Below are 17,151 nucleotides of genomic sequence, written 5' to 3' on the forward strand. Positions count from 1 at the left end.
TAGAACCAGGGAACATTGAAGTAACTGTCAGTGAATCAGAAATGGCAACAAGGAACATTTTCATGACAACCCTACAGTGAATTTTTCAAACAAGAGCAAGGCTCTGTTAAAGAAACTGGAAATACAGAACTGTGTTTATTATAGTTTATGCTGGAAGCAGCAATAAAATCTGCCTACTGGGCAAAATGCAGTGCAGTCCCTTTGAAGGTGACAGAGTACTTGTAAATCCTGACAACTCCACCAAGGAGAAAAGAAGCAAGTTTACAAAATTAACACCAAATGCACAAACACCACTAAAATCAGCTATTGCCTCTTTCTCTGTGGAGCTCATTCTAATGGTAAAACCCACACAGGGAAGGACTGATTCGTGCTTCCATCATTATATCATAATGCTGTAAGTTATGAGCTCAAGCTGGATGTAATTAACATTTATTGATTCTCATTTCCATAGTAAACACTAACTCCTGTGTGCACCTGATAGTTATTTCAAGATCTATATGTAACTATGCAGAATAAATCAATACACATAATATCATTCATTTTAAACACCTGCAAAGTCCATGAGCATTACTTCTCTGCCCTGCTGAAATGTAACAGCCTCTGCAGTGAACTGCAGTATAGAGTCATGCATGGGCTGCAGTGCACATTTCTGGGCAGAAAGGTAAGACAATCTTTCCAGCAACTCAAGGGAAGGTCAAATGAGCAGAGTGCAATCACACTGCTAAACTGATCAATAGTCTAATGTTGGGTAATTTCATGGGTAGATACCATTTCTTGTCCTATATATGAAGAAAATTTTAATTAAATCTTATGGATCAGGGTGAAAGCTGATCCATACACAATCATGTCACTGGTTAGATATAGAAAAAATTCATTAGTTTGCAAGTTCAAGAATATGTGGCTGAAAATGACTGGTTCTCCTAATTATGCCCCTGCTTGACTGATAATCTGGTTGAGTTTAGGCCTAGGAGGCCTTCCTGGCCCATCCTGCCTAACCAGACATCACTGAGCAGAAAGCATCCTGCATTTTGGGGATGTCAAGTTGCTTCTCCCCAGGTGATGTCCATGGGACAACACAGGGAGTCTGGAGTATCTGAACATAAATTCTGCCTGCACCTTGTACAACCAGCTGTTGGTAGTAGACTGATCTGAGCTAGAAAATAAAAGCACTGTGAGACCAGAGAGTGAACAGACACACAAAGGCTTTTAAGCGTGATGTGTTCAGGTGAGGTGACTGGCAGTCTGCTAAGCCTTCAGCCAAGTGCCTCTGGAGCTCTGAGCTACAGAAGAGCTCTTAGTCACTGTCTGGGTTTAGACCAGGTAAATGGGCAGAATCCTTTTTGACTTCAATGAAAATAACAGGAAGCCTTGCATAGCAAATTTGCAGTAGACATAAGGAAGAACAAGTGTCAGGAAGATTTGGTCAGCTCAGTTCACCTAGGAGTCAAATCAGAGTTTAGGTCCTATTTCCAGTAAAGCCTGTGCCAGAAACCTTAGGGCCATCTTGAGCAAGATGGGAAAGGCTGTACTTGATCTCCCATGTATGAAAACCAGAACTTACTGCGAGCGTGTCCTCATAGACATATCCATAGTAGGGAGTCCCGATGAACATGGGAGGAGTGTCCTGAACATCCTCCACGTTTATAGTAACTGTTGTTGTGGCTGAAAAGACTTTGTTGTCTCCCCTGAGCTTCCCACCACCGTCCTGGAAAAGAAGTCATTGTCAGATGCCTCTGCTGAAGCATGCCTGCAAATCAGCTAAGGCATTGCATGGACCTCATGAGCCTTCAGAAGCACAGTTCCAGGAATTTTTTCCCTCTCTGAACATATAGATTTAAGCTGTGCTGCCCTATTCCCTTCTCTTTTCCATTTGTCCTGCTTTCCCTCTGCTTAGGAAAACAGCTTGCAGTGCCTCATATATTGGCTAATCACAAAAGTGATTAGCCAATATATGCAGTCATAAATGATCTTTATAGAAGGGGCAGGGAATTCAAGGGCTTTCTCAGGAAAAAAGAACACTAGAAACTGATGCAAAAGTTAGTGACCAAGGTCTACAACTTTTCATCCCACACAGAGTCTTGTCATGAACACAAGACAGTGCACAGTAGCAAGGTAGTGCATCTCTGGAGGGAAATAAACAGTGTACATGCTCAAAGTCTCCTAGGAACTCCAATGTGATAAAGTGCAAGCACAGAGGAGCTGTGCAGCCAAAACCTGCGAGACAGCCACACTGTGTAAGCAGTCTCTGGGGACTTGGTACAACCAGCTCTGCACGACTGGTACAGCAGAGCCAATTAGGAAGACAACTTGCTATTTCAGAAGCTTTTAACACCCTCAGTCTCAGAGCACCAGCTGTAGGTCAGTAGTTATGCTGGTGTGTAAGAGTGTGAATTGTTCAACATGTCTGCAGTACCTATTCTAAAAATTCCAATTCTTTTAAAAGATAAACAGATTTTTTTTCTTCCTTACTGCCCCAAAGGTAGAATTTAAGCCAAATTTTGTTACTTCTCCTCAAATGAACCTTGGCTAAAAATACATGAAAAGGTCCATACATTTTTAAAAAATATGAGCAATTCCAAGTCCCCATAAGTTACAGCAAAACTGCCCTCTTTCCATCCATGTGAGTCTGTGTGACAGGTCCCCACAGGATTGTGAGAGACTTCAGAATCTATAAGCTTTTAATGCCTGTTAGCATGTGCAGTCACAGGCACAGTACTGCTGGGAAAGAGAGTGGCAAGAAGGGATGTGCAGCAATATTTGCAGGATTTAAATAAGCTCCTGCCACGAGGAGCTTATTTAAAGAAAAAAAAGGAACATTCACAGATATTTCCAGAAAAGAAATCAATCACTTGTGCTGTGCTGGGTCTAGCTGTGCCCTGTGTCTTACTGTGGGTAGTGACTGTGGCCTGTCTGCCTGCCAGGGGTCTGTCCTTGTGGTGGTAGGGCTGTGTTCTGGGCAGCATGAGGAGCCCTGAGCTCACAGGCTGATGCCTCTTGAAGGCAGGGCTGGATACACCAACCCTTCTCTTCTAGGTGAGTCCCATGGCACAGGGGACATGAATGAAATGCGGGAAACCCCCTCCCAAATCCTCCAGATGTTGTTCAGTAGCAGACACCTGCTACCTTTCCTTCCCCTCTTTCCACGTTACCCCCAACACCTCCAGATGTTACAGAAGGAGTAACTCTGCTGCCTCCATCATGTTTCAGCACTTGTACTCAAACTAATTGGTCCCACTCAAGCACAACACCCCACCTCCTCTGGTCTCACATAAAAGCCTTTTACCTTGGCTACAACGACAACAAAATGTGTTCTTGATTTCTCGTAGTCCAGGGTGACCCCTGGTTTGATGCGCAGGACACCGCTGTGACGGTCTATTGTAAACTTATTAGCATGGATGTTCTAGAGGAAAAGAAAAGAACCAGCCAGAGATTACACATATGGAGATAGGATTGCCATAGGGATTCATCTTTTATTTCATCTGCTAAGGGAGAAGACTAGAATAATGGCACGGTTTGGCTGAATAATGTATTTGATGAATTTCACCTCTGTGTGTTTATGAACAATTCATGAACCAACCACACGTCTCTCATTATTCAGAATACATCAGTTACTTGTAATGTCGATTTTTTTTTAATCTTTTAGTATTTCATTGTGAAATCTTACACTTTTGATTAACTCAGTTAATTGCATGGAAAGAGGTAGGGAGACTTAACAGAAAAAAAGATGAAGGGAAAAGGAAGAAAAAAAGAAATGGTGTTACCCCTTAGTGTTTCAAAGTTCTACTGGTTTAAAAAAAAACACAGGAAGGTTGCATGTATAGATTATTGTCAACACAGTGGTGGCCTTGTGATTTTTGTGATGTACAAGCAAAATCTAAAGGACATCTGATTTTAAAAGAGGCCTAAAAAATGCCTTCCTCCATTCTTCTGAACTGGAGATATCTGTACAAACACCTCTGCCCCTGTATCCAGACACAATGGCCATAGTCAGATAATCTTGGCCATTTCAGCAGACATCACCACCTGCCTTTATCTTACTTATGGAGAGGGTTTTTCTGTGCAACCTGAGAATTCGCAGAGACTGTGCCCAAAGACATGGCAAGATTTTTTCAACAAATACACATATTTATTATCCTTTTTGCCACACAAATATATTATAAACTAGACATAGAATTTTGAAATTGCTGTCCTTTGGTTCATAGACTATCAGCTCTCTGGAAAAAGCCCTGTGCAAAATTGAATCCTGCATATGGATCATAATTTGTGAAACCAAAGCTAAATTTCAACAAGAGACTCAAGGTGTTCTTTCACAGTATGCCCAAGCTCTTAACAGGATTAGCTTTAGTGCTATGTAAATATCTTCTCACTTGTCTCCATATTCTTATCCAAAATTAAATATTGCAATTAATTTGCTTTGTTTTTTGTTTGCTTTTTTCATGTTTCCTCTTGAATAAAAGGAACTGCAGATAACCTGGATGAAAGTGCCTGTAGGAAGAAGGAATTTGAAGGACATAATGCAAAAAATTGTCCTTGTGGCATACAGAAGATCTCTAATACAGAAGTTCAGCTTTAAATCTGGAGCCCCTCCAGTTCTTCACCAGTGGGCAGCAACTGAGAGGATGGTTTCAGGCAGTCACTGCTTTGGCAGGGAGAAGATTCAGTACCTCTCATTTCACACTGTGATCTAGGTATCAATTATGCACCAGCCTGCTACACTAAAGGGCACATTTATGTTTCCAGTGTGTTTTGCTCCCTAAAGAAAGCTATTTCATGTTTTAGAAATCCCATAAACATACAGCTGGATTACCAGCTAATGTTGCTCTTCAAAAGAAGTGTCAGTAAGAGCCCTGCCATGAGGGGTCCTGCTGGTAAGCACAGGATTGTCAGTGGCAGCTCCAACTGCCCTTACTGCCTCCTGGATCACCCTTGGCTGCTTGCAATCAGACAACACCCCTTCTGCCAATGCTTATTTTCTTGTGCATGGTACAAAACTATAGGCACTAGCAGTGCACTCAACCCCCAAAATATTTTTAAAATCTGATTTCTGAAATCTCAGTAAATGAGAGATGATTTGTGATGGTACAGACAATACTTTACCTGCAAGAAGTAGGTGATACTTCCTCCAGAACCCGTGTCTTTGTCTATTGCCTCAATCTTAAAGATACTGCTGCTGGAGGGGGTGTTCTGTGACCAGAAAGAGTTAGCAGTCACACAGAAACAGAAAACCAGGTGAGGTAAAAGAAATGAAAAATGAGCATGCAGTGAGGCAGAAAGAGAGTGATGGTAGAAAGAATGTAAAAGCACTGAGGGAACCAGAGAGCAGAAGGGAAAGAGGGAAGAAATTAAAACTGGAAAACAAGAAGAAACACTTCGTGAAATAAAAATAACAGAACATTTTAGCTGAAACTTGCTGTATCCTATTCCTGTAGTCAATTCTAAAAACTCACATTGACTCACATCTTGGAACTTACCCCAAATATAGCACACCTTAAGTACCTACAGACTTATTCCCCAAGTTTGCAGTGAATATTAAATATCTACCCAAACCCTAAACCAAGAGAATGCAAGTCTGTCCTGCACAACTTGTTATTTTACTGAAAACACATTAGCCCCTGTTTACATCCTATAGAAGTATATTTCCAGTATGCAAAGGAACTTCACCAACCTCTGGGACTTGGACTATGTAAGGTGTATTGATGAACTCTGGGCTCTCATCATTGGCATCCATTACAAGGATCCTGACTTTTTCAGAAACCTGGAGTAGAATATGAAGAGCATATTATTACTCCCTTTATTTATTAATCCCATTATTTCCTTTTTACAGAGATTTCCAGGGCAGTTGTGCCTGTAGGAGGCTGGAACATCCCAAACATTTCTTGTAATAACCTCAATTAATTTCTTTGAGATGAGGAAGAGCTCTAGATTTATCCAGTCTTGTAGATAAGAAGAGGGTCCCACTTTTGTGGTACCTCTAGTGATGAAACCCACATCCTCCTACTGTCAGACTGCCATCCTGGCCCTGACAGCATCAGTCCATAAATTAAAAATGCCAAGAAAATCTGTGGAAACAGGACTGGAGGCTCAGTGCCTCAGATAAGTCCTTAATTAGACATGAGCAAAGCTTTATCTAGCAGCAGACAAGAAACCCCCCACCACCTTAGCCTGAGCAAATCTTCTTAACATCATGCTGGAGAAACACTGTGGGGGTGAGGACAGGCAGCTCTTGGGCACCCAACACTAGTTCCTATAATGTCACACATTTCTCCAAAAAGCCTCCAGATCTTCGGCACAAATCCGACTGTGCTGGCAGTGAAACATCATAGGAAGCTGCTGTAATTCTGCAGGCTGCTAAGTCAGTATTTCAGCTCACACTTCATTGTAATTATCCTCAAATAGCTGAGCAAGGAGATGAAGTGAGACTTGAGTAACTGTGAGTTCAGTGCCTCTTGGAACAGGAGGTAAGGCTCTAATGAGATTATGTTTTCTGATCAAATGAGATGGTCCTTTTAAGGTAATTTAATAGGAGTAGGTATGTGAGGACAGACAGTTTGACAAGCTACAGCATAATTAAATACTTACTGTACTCAGGCCATCTGAAATACTGACAATAACTTCAACCTCATCTTCCTTCTGTAAATGAAGAAAATTCTTTTGTAAGAGAGATGGTGTTTTTCCTGATTGGAAAAGGGACTGAAGATTTAAACCTGACTAGGCAGGCAGATGAAAGTAACAACTAATATCACAGAGCAATCCCAGCAGAGGCCAGGAAGACTCCTCAGAATCTCCAGCTCCTTGAACCTTCTGTGGCTACTGTCAGGAGATGGTTGCTCTGGTAATCCCTCTTGCTTCCTAAAGTGCTCGTAAAAATCAGTCACCTTTTTCAAGAAATGTTCCCCAAAATGGCACTTTGATTCAAAATTGTTCTGTATTAGTGTACAGATTTTTAAAGGGTTTACCCAATATAGTGTAAGCTTCTCAGTGAGGAGACATGAAGGGTTCAATGCCTTCTTCCCAGAATAAGGCTGGCTTTAGGCATATTTAACCAGCATGATGCACTAGAGGACTGTCCTGAAACACTGCTTACACAAATCTCTACTTCTTCCTAATGACAGGAGACTCCCCTGTCTGAGGATTTGATGACTGTAGCTGCCCCTAAGCTCTTGATGGGGTGTGGGTGGGGGAAGATAAGAAATAAAGAATATACTTCTCTTTTGAAAAAAGCTGGACAGACAGCTGCTGAAAAATTTGATAGCAATGTTAGTGGCACAAGTCAACTGGAATGCAACATGATGGGTGAAGTATAACGTCTTAGTATTGCAAAGTATATTACACGCTTCAGGGGCTAATAAACTGGCCTTGTCCCTCAAAGCCTCAGATCAAATTAAACGGAAAGAATTTCCACAAACACCTGGAGTGGTGCCATTTGATTGTACCTCTCTGTCAAGCTCCTCGATCAAAGTAACATTTCCAAGATTCTTGTCAACAGAAAAGTAACGCCTTGATCCAGCTTCATAGGTCAGGCCATATGTCACAGGATCTCCTTCTGGGTCAGTTCCATTCAGAGTGTACACGTGGGTACCTGAAAAATTGATATTCAACAGCATTTCCCTGTGGCTATTTCAATCAGTGAGTGTTCCACTGGTCTGTTCCTTAGGAACCTGGCTACCCTGCAGCAGGAAAAGGTTTTGTTAATCAAGCCCACTTACTGGGAAATATAGATAAGCAGACAGTTCAACAATCCTGATGGCAACTTTTTAGCCAGCTGGTTAAATTGAGTTCATCAGTGCTGGTTTCTGTCACTTTAGGCCCTTTCCTGTGGAGCTGCACCCAGGTCAATACTGTTCATACCCAAGGGTGTACATAGGTGACAAGCTCTTTGCCAGCTCTCAGCCCAGGTGAGCAAGAAGTGATGCTGTTGCACAAGTGGGTGACAATCCCAGCAGCACCTAAAGGCCCTCACACACCTCTTCTTTGTCAGAGCATCAGAACTGCAAACTAGCATGCAGAGAATCTGGCAATCTCCCTTCAAGGAGAGCTCTCTCAGGATTAGATCTGAGCTCTGGAACTTGGGAGGTGCAAGGACATTTCATATTTTCCCACTTTCAGAATTAATCGATGCAAAAGTCTTCTTTCCTATTGCACTCCCACTCATTAGCTCTCTCTCGTTAAATTCTTTTCTTGACACACCCACTCGTGCTCATACCAATTATTAAATTTTTCAAACTCATCAATGTATTTCCTTCAGAAGCTGGAGAAAGATTGTTATTTTTATACATTGAGAAGTTGGTGCCAGTTTTTCCACTGAATTGTGTATGATAAATGCTAATTCCATATTTTCAAAGCATGGTGAGAGTGTTTATTAGCATTATTTTTTAAACTTACATGTCTGTCATTCTACTGTGCTTTAACACCTTCATCTAAATAACTTCAAGCAGTTTACAAACACCAGTTAACTGAGCCTGAAATATAAACCACTGTTGATGTTTCCTTCCCGTCTGCTGTGTCTTGGGTAAGTTCCCTGACACATTCAGGTTGGAGAGGTTAAGCACAGAAACTGCTTCACATCTAACAAAGCCCTCTGCACTGGAAATACTGCAGCAAGTGACTCACTGGTTACTAGTAGTTTTGCTCGTGCATGCGACCCAAATACAGGATGGAAGGATCCCTGCTTAGAAAGTTAGCATAAAGCTAAGGACAAACACTAAGAGTCCCAGTTTTGAAGTACTCTGGCCCTGAGTTTGACAGATGTTTAATTCAGTACTCAGAAGTGATACTTTTTTTTCTCTTCTCCTGTCTTCAGAGACCACTGACCAGATCTGTAAGTTTGTGTTTAATTCTAGAGCTTTGCCCACACCACTGACAGGTCAGCTTCTCAAAGGTTTCCTCAGTTTTGCAAGGCAACCTTTGGACCTCATTTGCTTCTTCCTTGGCATTCAAACTGGAAGCTGCTCAGGGGTCCTAGTGGCCATGGGATATCCAGCCATCAGTGGTGATATTTGCAAAGCATGGCTGTCTTCTTGTCATAGCAAGAGATTATACTAAACCATGTGGAATCTGTGCTCACTTAGGAGTAAACTCTCATATGATAATTATCAGGGCAATATTTGGGCACCTTTGTACAGAAAAATATTACATTGCAAAAACCAATGCACCCACAAGAGCACTAAAAAGAGATCCTGTTATGAGCTGGTTCAGCCAGTCAAAAAATAACCAATAATTTTGTGAACTGCAAAACCGTTCACAAAACTACAAAACATTTTCCACATTTTTCCTGTACTTTTCCCACAAACCGAATGGAAAATGACAACACATCTGTAACTGTGATCCCTGAAAATTATTAGGGAAAGACAACAAGCAGTATGATGAGACACTTCTGACTGTGACAACTCTGTACAAGGAAATTAAAGGAGAGGAACTAACTGGGACTGATATAAAATATTATTCTGAAAGGACACCTGCTTCCTGATACAACTGTAGCACCAGCACAGACTTATTTATTCTTGTTTCTCAAAAGCTTTTTCTTAATATCACAACTGGGTCCAACTGGAGATTTATGGTGTCAATTGTCATCATCTCACTGATATCCTTATAAATATAGTACTTTAATGCAGCGGTTTTTTGGTCATTACTTGTCTGTACATCTCAGTTGTTTTCTGCCCTTCTTACTACCTTTTCCTGTCCCTTGCACTTGACACAATGCAGGCTGTCCTGCCTGTTTCTAGCTTGTGTGGATGTCTGCAGCAGCTGCTGAGCAGTGCTCTCTGTGCTGTGGAGAAACAGGATGGACACCACATCTGGGCTCTCTCAGAGCCTGAGAGCAACCACCAGGCACAAGGTCTCTGCTGTGGCTGCCCTGAAATACCAATACCAGCAGCACACATGCAAACCATTCCTCAGGGGTTACAGGGCTGGAGAACAACACACTAAAAGTTTATGTGAACCCATTTGAACCTGGGCTGGTTCTTTAAATCTCAGTATCCCTTCCTACATTTCTTAGAATGTTCTTACAAGGAAGACAGGAACTTTCTTGCTGCTAAATGTGAGTAGAAACATTGATATTGGTACAGACTGAGATTACTGAGCTTTCTGAGCAAGTAATGACGAACTTCATTGATCCTTACACTGGACTCTCTGCTTTTTAGCTAAAGCCGATACTTCATTTTTCATAATACAAAATACTCGCATGCCTTTTAAATTAGATTGTGGATCAAAATTTATTTTCTAACACATTATAATTCCTTATTTTTTCCAAATTGTAATTTCACTGCACAGTACCCTCCATATCATTAACACCCCCAGGAACACTTCTCACCACAGTGTTAATGCCAATTAAAAATCTGTTCTAAGTGTGCAGCCTCTACTTGCTGAAAAGGAAATAAATGATAAAGACAGAAAAAATCTTACCAGAGGATACCAAGTAAATACCCTCTCCCTGTCATAAAAATATGGGAATAGAAGAGTCTTTACTTGAGGATATGGCAAATGCCACAGTTAGGAGAGCTGGATACTCTGAGTACCCAGGGAATGATGCAGCAGGCTGGGACAGGGGAGTCCTGGGGCACTACTTGCTGCTTCCTGCTGTGGTTTCCTCCCAGGAGCCATGCCACGCTTTTTCACTCTGTTTTTCCTCTTCCATCTTAAAAGTCATTTGCTCTCTGCTCTGCCACTTGGGCTAAATGGCTGTCTCATGATGCCATTGCTCCATTTTTGACTCAAATTTAATCACAGTTTCTGCCCTGGGCTCTGGGACTGATTTTGCTTTCTCATTGAAGGCACGCTCTCCCTCTCTGCTGTACAACAGTCTGCAATCAGATCCCTCCCCTGTCAGTTAAACAAGCCAAGCACATTTTGGATTCGTGCTCAGTCCTGCCACTGTCCTTTGCCACCACAGCTGACAACTGTTAAGAAGATGCTGAGAGGGACATGAGTGGCCATGCTCCCAGGACAGGACACCTCTGTTCCTAAAGTCACAGCAAATACTGCCTTGCCCAGGATCACATGTCTCTCTCCACCTGTCTCGGCCAAGGGCCCACTTCCCCAGCAGAAGAGGAGATGGACAGTTAAAGCTACAGACAGCTGTTTTCACACCAAGCTCACCCCAAGCACAGGCTCCTGGAGGCCATGGACACACAACGTGACTACTCCAAAGCCTCTTCCCCGCTCACTGCCTGCTACTGCTCCTTCCCGACCATGCCCAGGTGACTCCTGCTCCCTCCCTGCACCCTGGTGCACCAACCACCTGGCAAAGCAGAGACATGGTAGCATCAGCAGCAGCCAAAACATGCCCAGTGCCTGTCCTGGAGAGATGGGATATGGCAGCAAGGACTCAGCACGGGGCCCAAACCATCACCTCACAGACAGCAGCAATATGTCCCTGCAGAATCCACGGCAAGCAGCTCCAAGGAGAAGCCTTCTGAGTGCAATTTTCTGATGTGTCTGCAGTTTCTGTCAGAAGAATCTAAACAAAATTGAAGGCTGTAACACCTGTGAGTCCTCAGAGCATCTCTGTGCAGTGCTCAGCTTTGCAGGGGGCTTTGCTCTGTGCATGCTGGCACTGCCTCTGCAGAAGGCTGTGCTTAACACTGCTGTTCTGGCAGCTCCCAGCTTTCCTAGAGGTGGACCAGGATGACAGAAACAAGGAAAGAATGATAGGTACTACAGGGGACAGGAAGGCTCTCCTCAGTCAGGTGTGAGTGACGGAAAGAAAGGAGACCAGCAGCATGTACGAACAGGGCAAGCTGGAAGGATGGAGGCATCTGAAGGGATCAGTCACCTAGTGGTGAGGAGGTGGCAGCTGTAGCTTTGATCAAAGAACTGCCACTGCAAACTGGCTTTTAATGGGAGAAGTGCCTTCTTGGGGGCAAGGGAAAAAAAACAGAAAGGGAAATGCAAGGAGATCATGCAGCGATCTACAGAGCCATGAGGATGTTTGGGCTTTGAGAGAGTAATGAACTTAGGCCTTCTGAGTATGCTTCAATCCCTTGCTCTGCAGCTGTTCCCAGCCCCACTGTGTCCCCACCACGAGGCTTACAGGGATTATGAGGTAAGATGAAACAAACAACTTGAAATAGCATCCCACTCCTGCCTTAAGACCTTGATTAGGAGCACACGCACATTTTGTATGTACACATGCAAAGAGCTAATTACCCACCTGCCCCACCAAACCACAAACACCAACTGCTATTTCAGTTCACAGCTCCTCCCATTCTTCTCAAATCTGGCACTGAAAGGGGCTGCTGCTGCTCTGGCCCCTCTTACTCTGAGGGGTCTCTAGCCCTGCAGCAATAAATAGGATCTGGGAATCTGCAGGTACCTTCAAGCATTCATGCAGAAATGCTGGTTTTATGATAACTTGGTACACAAGTTACAACCCTGTGTAAACAAGAAAACTGGACAAGGGAAAAGAAGGTCAAGTTAAGGATGATACGAGAATGGTAATGCATTTGATGTGTTCACACAGCTGCAGAGCTGCAATGTCTCTTTCTACAGCCACACATAGACTTGTCCATAGACTCATGTCCTTTCAGTGCTCCCAAATGTTTCATGTCCCTTGCCTACAGATGTCTGGGAATAAAACTAACACATACTACTTTGCCAACCACTTGCAATCTCAGCAGGGTCAAAGACTGTAAAATTTCTGGAGGTTTATTAAAGCTGCTGTCTGTGGCATTGCACAGATCAGACACCAGCTGCTGCCAAGAAAAGCATCCTGCCCATGACTCCAAACTTTATGTAAGGACAGGGAAGATCTAATAGCAATCTGTCCATTTTTGCAGCACATAAACCTGAGTGAAACTATCCAGAATCAAACATGGAAGTTTTAGTTCCCCTGTTTTGTCATTGATCATCCTGCTCAACCTGAGAGATGACTGAAGGAGTGTGGATGCTCGGGACTGCACATGAGCATGGGAGACCAGATTCCTGCTCCTGCTTCTGGAGCAGATCAGAGCAAGTGATGAAGAACAATATTCTCCTCTGCAGTGCCACAGAAAAGGGCCAGCCTGGTAGCCATTTAGCAGGGAGCTCTGGCACAAAGATCTGGCTGTGGTATGATTGAACTCTGATCCTCTTGCCCTGTACAAAGCTGAAAGCACACCCAGCACTGCAGCACTGAAGTGTCAGTGCTGTTTGTGCCCTTCTCTGTGACTGTCTCTGCCAAAGCCTCCCCAAGGAGTGACTATGCTGACATGGGCAGCAGCAGTTTGCATTAAGCAGGTCCCAATGGAAGTTCTGAAAGTGCTTTCAGAAGAGAGGACCTTGCAGTACTTAGATCTGTTTGTCAAGGTATAATGGGAATTAGCCCAAAGAAGCACTGGAAGCTGTGTGGCCTTCTCAAAAGTAAGGTCTTATCTCTCTTTCCCAAGGGTTTCTACAGGTCTTTTGGAGCTTTCAGAGAGAAGCTGTTTCTCTCTTGTCTTTTAAAGCACATTTACACATCAAATTAGAAGTACAAGCCATCCAATTTAAACACATGTAAGCACATTCTGGATGAAGCTAGTAGGCAGGAAGCATAGCAGCTCTCAAGAAAGAGCAGCCTGAGCTTTATCACTGCTGCAAGCAAAGCACAAACTCTCCAGAGACCTCTGTGTTCCTAGTCTGGTTGCTAATGTTACAAAAGCACACACAGAAGCCCATCAAATATATCTCATTATTCTTACTCAGGCTAATTAGGAGAGCACTAACACAGGCTCTGATCACTCACACCACTGTTTTGCTGTTTGTTGAGGCACACTGTCCTTTTTTTGGCTGCTGGAGCACCAGATCAGATGCAGTGGAAATTACTGCTGTACTTCACTGCTGCAGGGAGTGCTGTCATTGAGAGACCATGTGGTGCTGCAGTCCTGACAGGAGGGACATTTTTGCTCATGTTGTGGCTCTGTGCCATCTTTATCTCCTCATCCCCATGCAGGTGCCTGGAGGCTCCCAGTGGTGGCAGGCAGAGGCTGGCAGCACACCAGGGAGTGGGACTTGGATGGCAAGTAAGTTGTACTCCTGCAGTTTCAGTGGCAGAGCTGGCACGCACCACCCCAAACAAACAGAGCTGGGGTCCCATTTTGTGGCTGTCTGGCATTACAGCCTTGTCTACACTTGGACAAGTGTTTCCACTGGCTAATCTGACTCCAGCTATCAGCAGAACTGTGTGGATTGCCAAGCCTGAGCTAAGTGTGGTTTCCATGAGAATCCAGGCAGAAGTACAGCAAAAATTGCAGCTCCTTGGTCTGCCTCTGGCTTTTGCAAGTGCCACTACATTACTACATTACTGTTGGCATTCAAGCTGAGGTTGGCATTAAGCTTGACCAAGCTTGTAGCAAATTCCTGCTGCATCATTAGCAAGCTCCTTTTAAGTTAATTGTCAAGATGTGTCACTACTACACTCTGTGCTGCCATCGCCCCCTCCTCTTGTCAAGCTGAGCAGGTGAAGGAGAATTTGCTGCTTCCAAATACCCCCTCCCCACCCTCTAGCAGGTCCAGTGTGGGTCTTGGATGACATTAACAGCACTGGGTCAGAAATGGAGACTTTGAGCAAACCCAGGCAGCTCCTTCCCAGCGCAGAGTGACCTTGGTCTCCTTTAAGAAGGCGTGGGTGGCAATGTCAGGCTTGCAGAGCAGGCTGTGCCTTCTGATCCCTCCCTCATCCTGGCCTTCCCCAGCTGCCCAAGCCCTCGGAGGGGGTGTTTGGCTGCACCCCCTGTGCAGCCATATCTCTCCTCTCTGCATAAAGCACAAGTAAAGCGATGCTTTGGTACCCAGTTTGCATTAACTAAATATTTTTCTGATTTAGCCTGTGAAAGCTACAGACGAACAGAAGAAAATCCTAAATAAAATCTCAGGGCAAAGTTTGAAGTAAAGATGATGTTCATCACTTATTTATGTAATTGTTTAGGTCTTAGGAGATTATTTTTCCCCCACAGAAAATATTGATTATAAATCACTTTTTGTTCTTATTTAACTTTCCTTAGTGTAACTACAGTAAAAAGAAGCATAAATAGACTTGTCTCAGAATGCTGAAATCTGAAAACTGTATCAATTTTTGAATTTTCAATAAAACAAAACTGATGTTTTTAAAAAACATCAGTTATTTAGACAAAACAATTTTCACTGCAAGTGGAAACATTTTCTACCATTTGTACATAAATATTAAAAATGTGTTTAGAAAAAGTCATGCCCCTTACTTTTTCAATGTACAGCTTGTTTTTATCAAGGCTGATAAAATTACTAGAAACTAGGCTTTCTTCTCATGAGCATTTACAGAATTTGTTAGAAGCCTTTCACCACGAATTTATTTCTGACCCCAATGCTCTGTGCTCTGAAGCTGTGAATAGACTGGTGCACAAAAAAAGAGGGAGCTAGAATTCATGTTTTAAATTGCAGCTACCATTCAAACTTTCATTTTAAATCGAGGCCAATTAAAAGCTTGAGAGAAAAACATGCAAGATCACAGCATACAACAGCAACCTACAAGAAAATATATATGTTAAACATAAGAGCAAGCAATTCAAGTTTTACAGTTCAAACATACAAATTTTAATACTGACCAACAGGCGTGTCCTCTGAAAGGCTGAGAAGTGCCATGTTCCCGTTTGTGCTTCTGGCTCCATTATCAAAGAAATAGGGGGCATAATTTGCCTGAACTGCAATTAAAACAAAACAGAAGCCAAACAAAAGCATTTTGTAGGTGACAGTTATTTGGCTGTCTCAGTTACCTGACTCTCAGTAAACAGGAGCTGTTTAGGGAATACTAGGAGTGCATAACACACCCAGTTGCTGCAATGGACTTTCAGAACTGTATCTGTATAGATATTTTTAATAAAATTACTTCTATGTGCCACCGTGCCAATATTTACACAGCAAGAAATAGAGACAGTATACAAAAAAACCCCAATCAACAGAAACAAAACAAATAGCAGGATCTCCTTTTAAAAAACTCAACCAGTTCCAGACAGCTTCAATGAAAAATGAACTTTTTCAGCTTGCAATGATGGAACACCTCTCCTCTACTCACACATATAAGCCTGAAACTTCCCAATGCCTCAGTACCTTACCCAGTATTCTTACCCAGTGTTCTAAGCACATCCTGCCTTAAAATTATGCCTACTACATGAGCAATTAGCCATAATTAAATACTTACTTGCTGCCAGACAACAGCAAAGTTTAAAAAAAAACAAAACAAAAAACAACAAATTAGTTGTCATTCTACTGACTGACTGTTAGAGATTCAAAATAGCCCATTTGAAATAAAACTACAAGTATATAAACACAGAGTGTAACATTTGCACAAGGACCAGTTGCCATGGAAAATATTTCAGAACATCAGTAAGGATAACTACAGGATTTAAGGTTATGCTAGTATTCTCCTATAATTTACTTTAAAAAGTGATTATTGTACTCACCCAGGCAAACATGCACCAAACTGAGAAATAAGGAGGGGGTGAAATGCCTTACATGCTTCATCCCACTGAAGAAAGAGCCAACTTCTTCTGTGTTATAAGGGCTTGGTTTTCGTTGGTTTTATTTATTTTTATCTCTCTGAAATGTCCAGGAAAGTGCCCTTCAGACTGATGTAGCAGAGAAATGTGGAAGAGGCAGTAACAGATGCTAAGATGTTAAGCGGATGACACGTCTTAATTTCTGAGGAATTTAAAGAAGCTCCTTCCTACCACCTAATTAGACCAATTACTTTGCAGGGAGCTGTGGAACTCATCTCTGAGACAAGATTTGGAGGAATCACTGTAACTCTCATGTTTTGCTTTCAGTACTGTATTTCTGCTGTCCAAACACACAAGTCAGGGAGAAGGTAAAGTAGAAATTTGTTTTCTTTCTGAACTCTATCTTTAATTCTCTAAGGCAGTTACCTGTTTTTAAGAACTAAAAGAAGTTTATTTTCATTTTAGCTCTGGTAATCTTGACAAACTACAAAAGAAGAAAATCTAGCATTAGCAAAAACAATAGAAATTATTGTTACAATTTAAAAGAAAGCACTTCTTGATAGTAAAAAAATACGCAACATTGCATCTTAAAAATGCAGAAGTCAAAATGTTCTTTTTATGAGTTGGCCTGATCATTTAATTCTTAAACAGCATGAATTGCTGAAAGCATCTTTTACTTTCAGCAGGAAATTTTCAACATACTGAGAAGTGCGCTTAACCATCA

General features: G+C 42.4%; 1 protein-coding gene across 3 annotated transcripts in view; it reads right to left on the reverse strand.

Moving 5' to 3' along the window:
- Positions 1-16,452, reverse strand: part of CDHR1 (cadherin related family member 1) — a 42,885-nt gene extending 26,433 nt beyond the window's left edge. For 2 of the 3 annotated variants that reach the window (XM_041474945.1, XM_041474955.1), the window contains exons 1-7: positions 15,537-15,681; positions 7,434-7,579; positions 6,580-6,630; positions 5,666-5,755; positions 5,098-5,184; positions 3,284-3,400; positions 1,562-1,705 (exon numbers count right to left, since the gene is read on the reverse strand). In XM_041474945.1, the coding sequence (XP_041330879.1) occupies positions 1,562-1,705; positions 3,284-3,400; positions 5,098-5,184; positions 5,666-5,755; positions 6,580-6,630; positions 7,434-7,579; positions 15,537-15,669 (768 nt within the window). In that variant the 5' untranslated portion in view covers positions 15,670-15,681. Of the gene's footprint in view, positions 1-1,561; positions 1,706-3,283; positions 3,401-5,097; positions 5,185-5,665; positions 5,756-6,579; positions 6,631-7,433; positions 7,580-15,536; positions 15,682-16,391 lie in introns of those variants that run through there. The other variant, XM_041474934.1, reaches the window with a different exon arrangement.
- Between the last annotated feature and the right edge of the window lie 699 nt (positions 16,453-17,151).

The sequence above is a fragment of the Pyrgilauda ruficollis genome, unplaced genomic scaffold, assembly GCF_017590135.1.
Source record: "Pyrgilauda ruficollis isolate IOZ18807 unplaced genomic scaffold, ASM1759013v1 scaffold11, whole genome shotgun sequence".
NCBI lineage: Eukaryota > Metazoa > Chordata > Aves > Passeriformes > Passeridae > Pyrgilauda > Pyrgilauda ruficollis.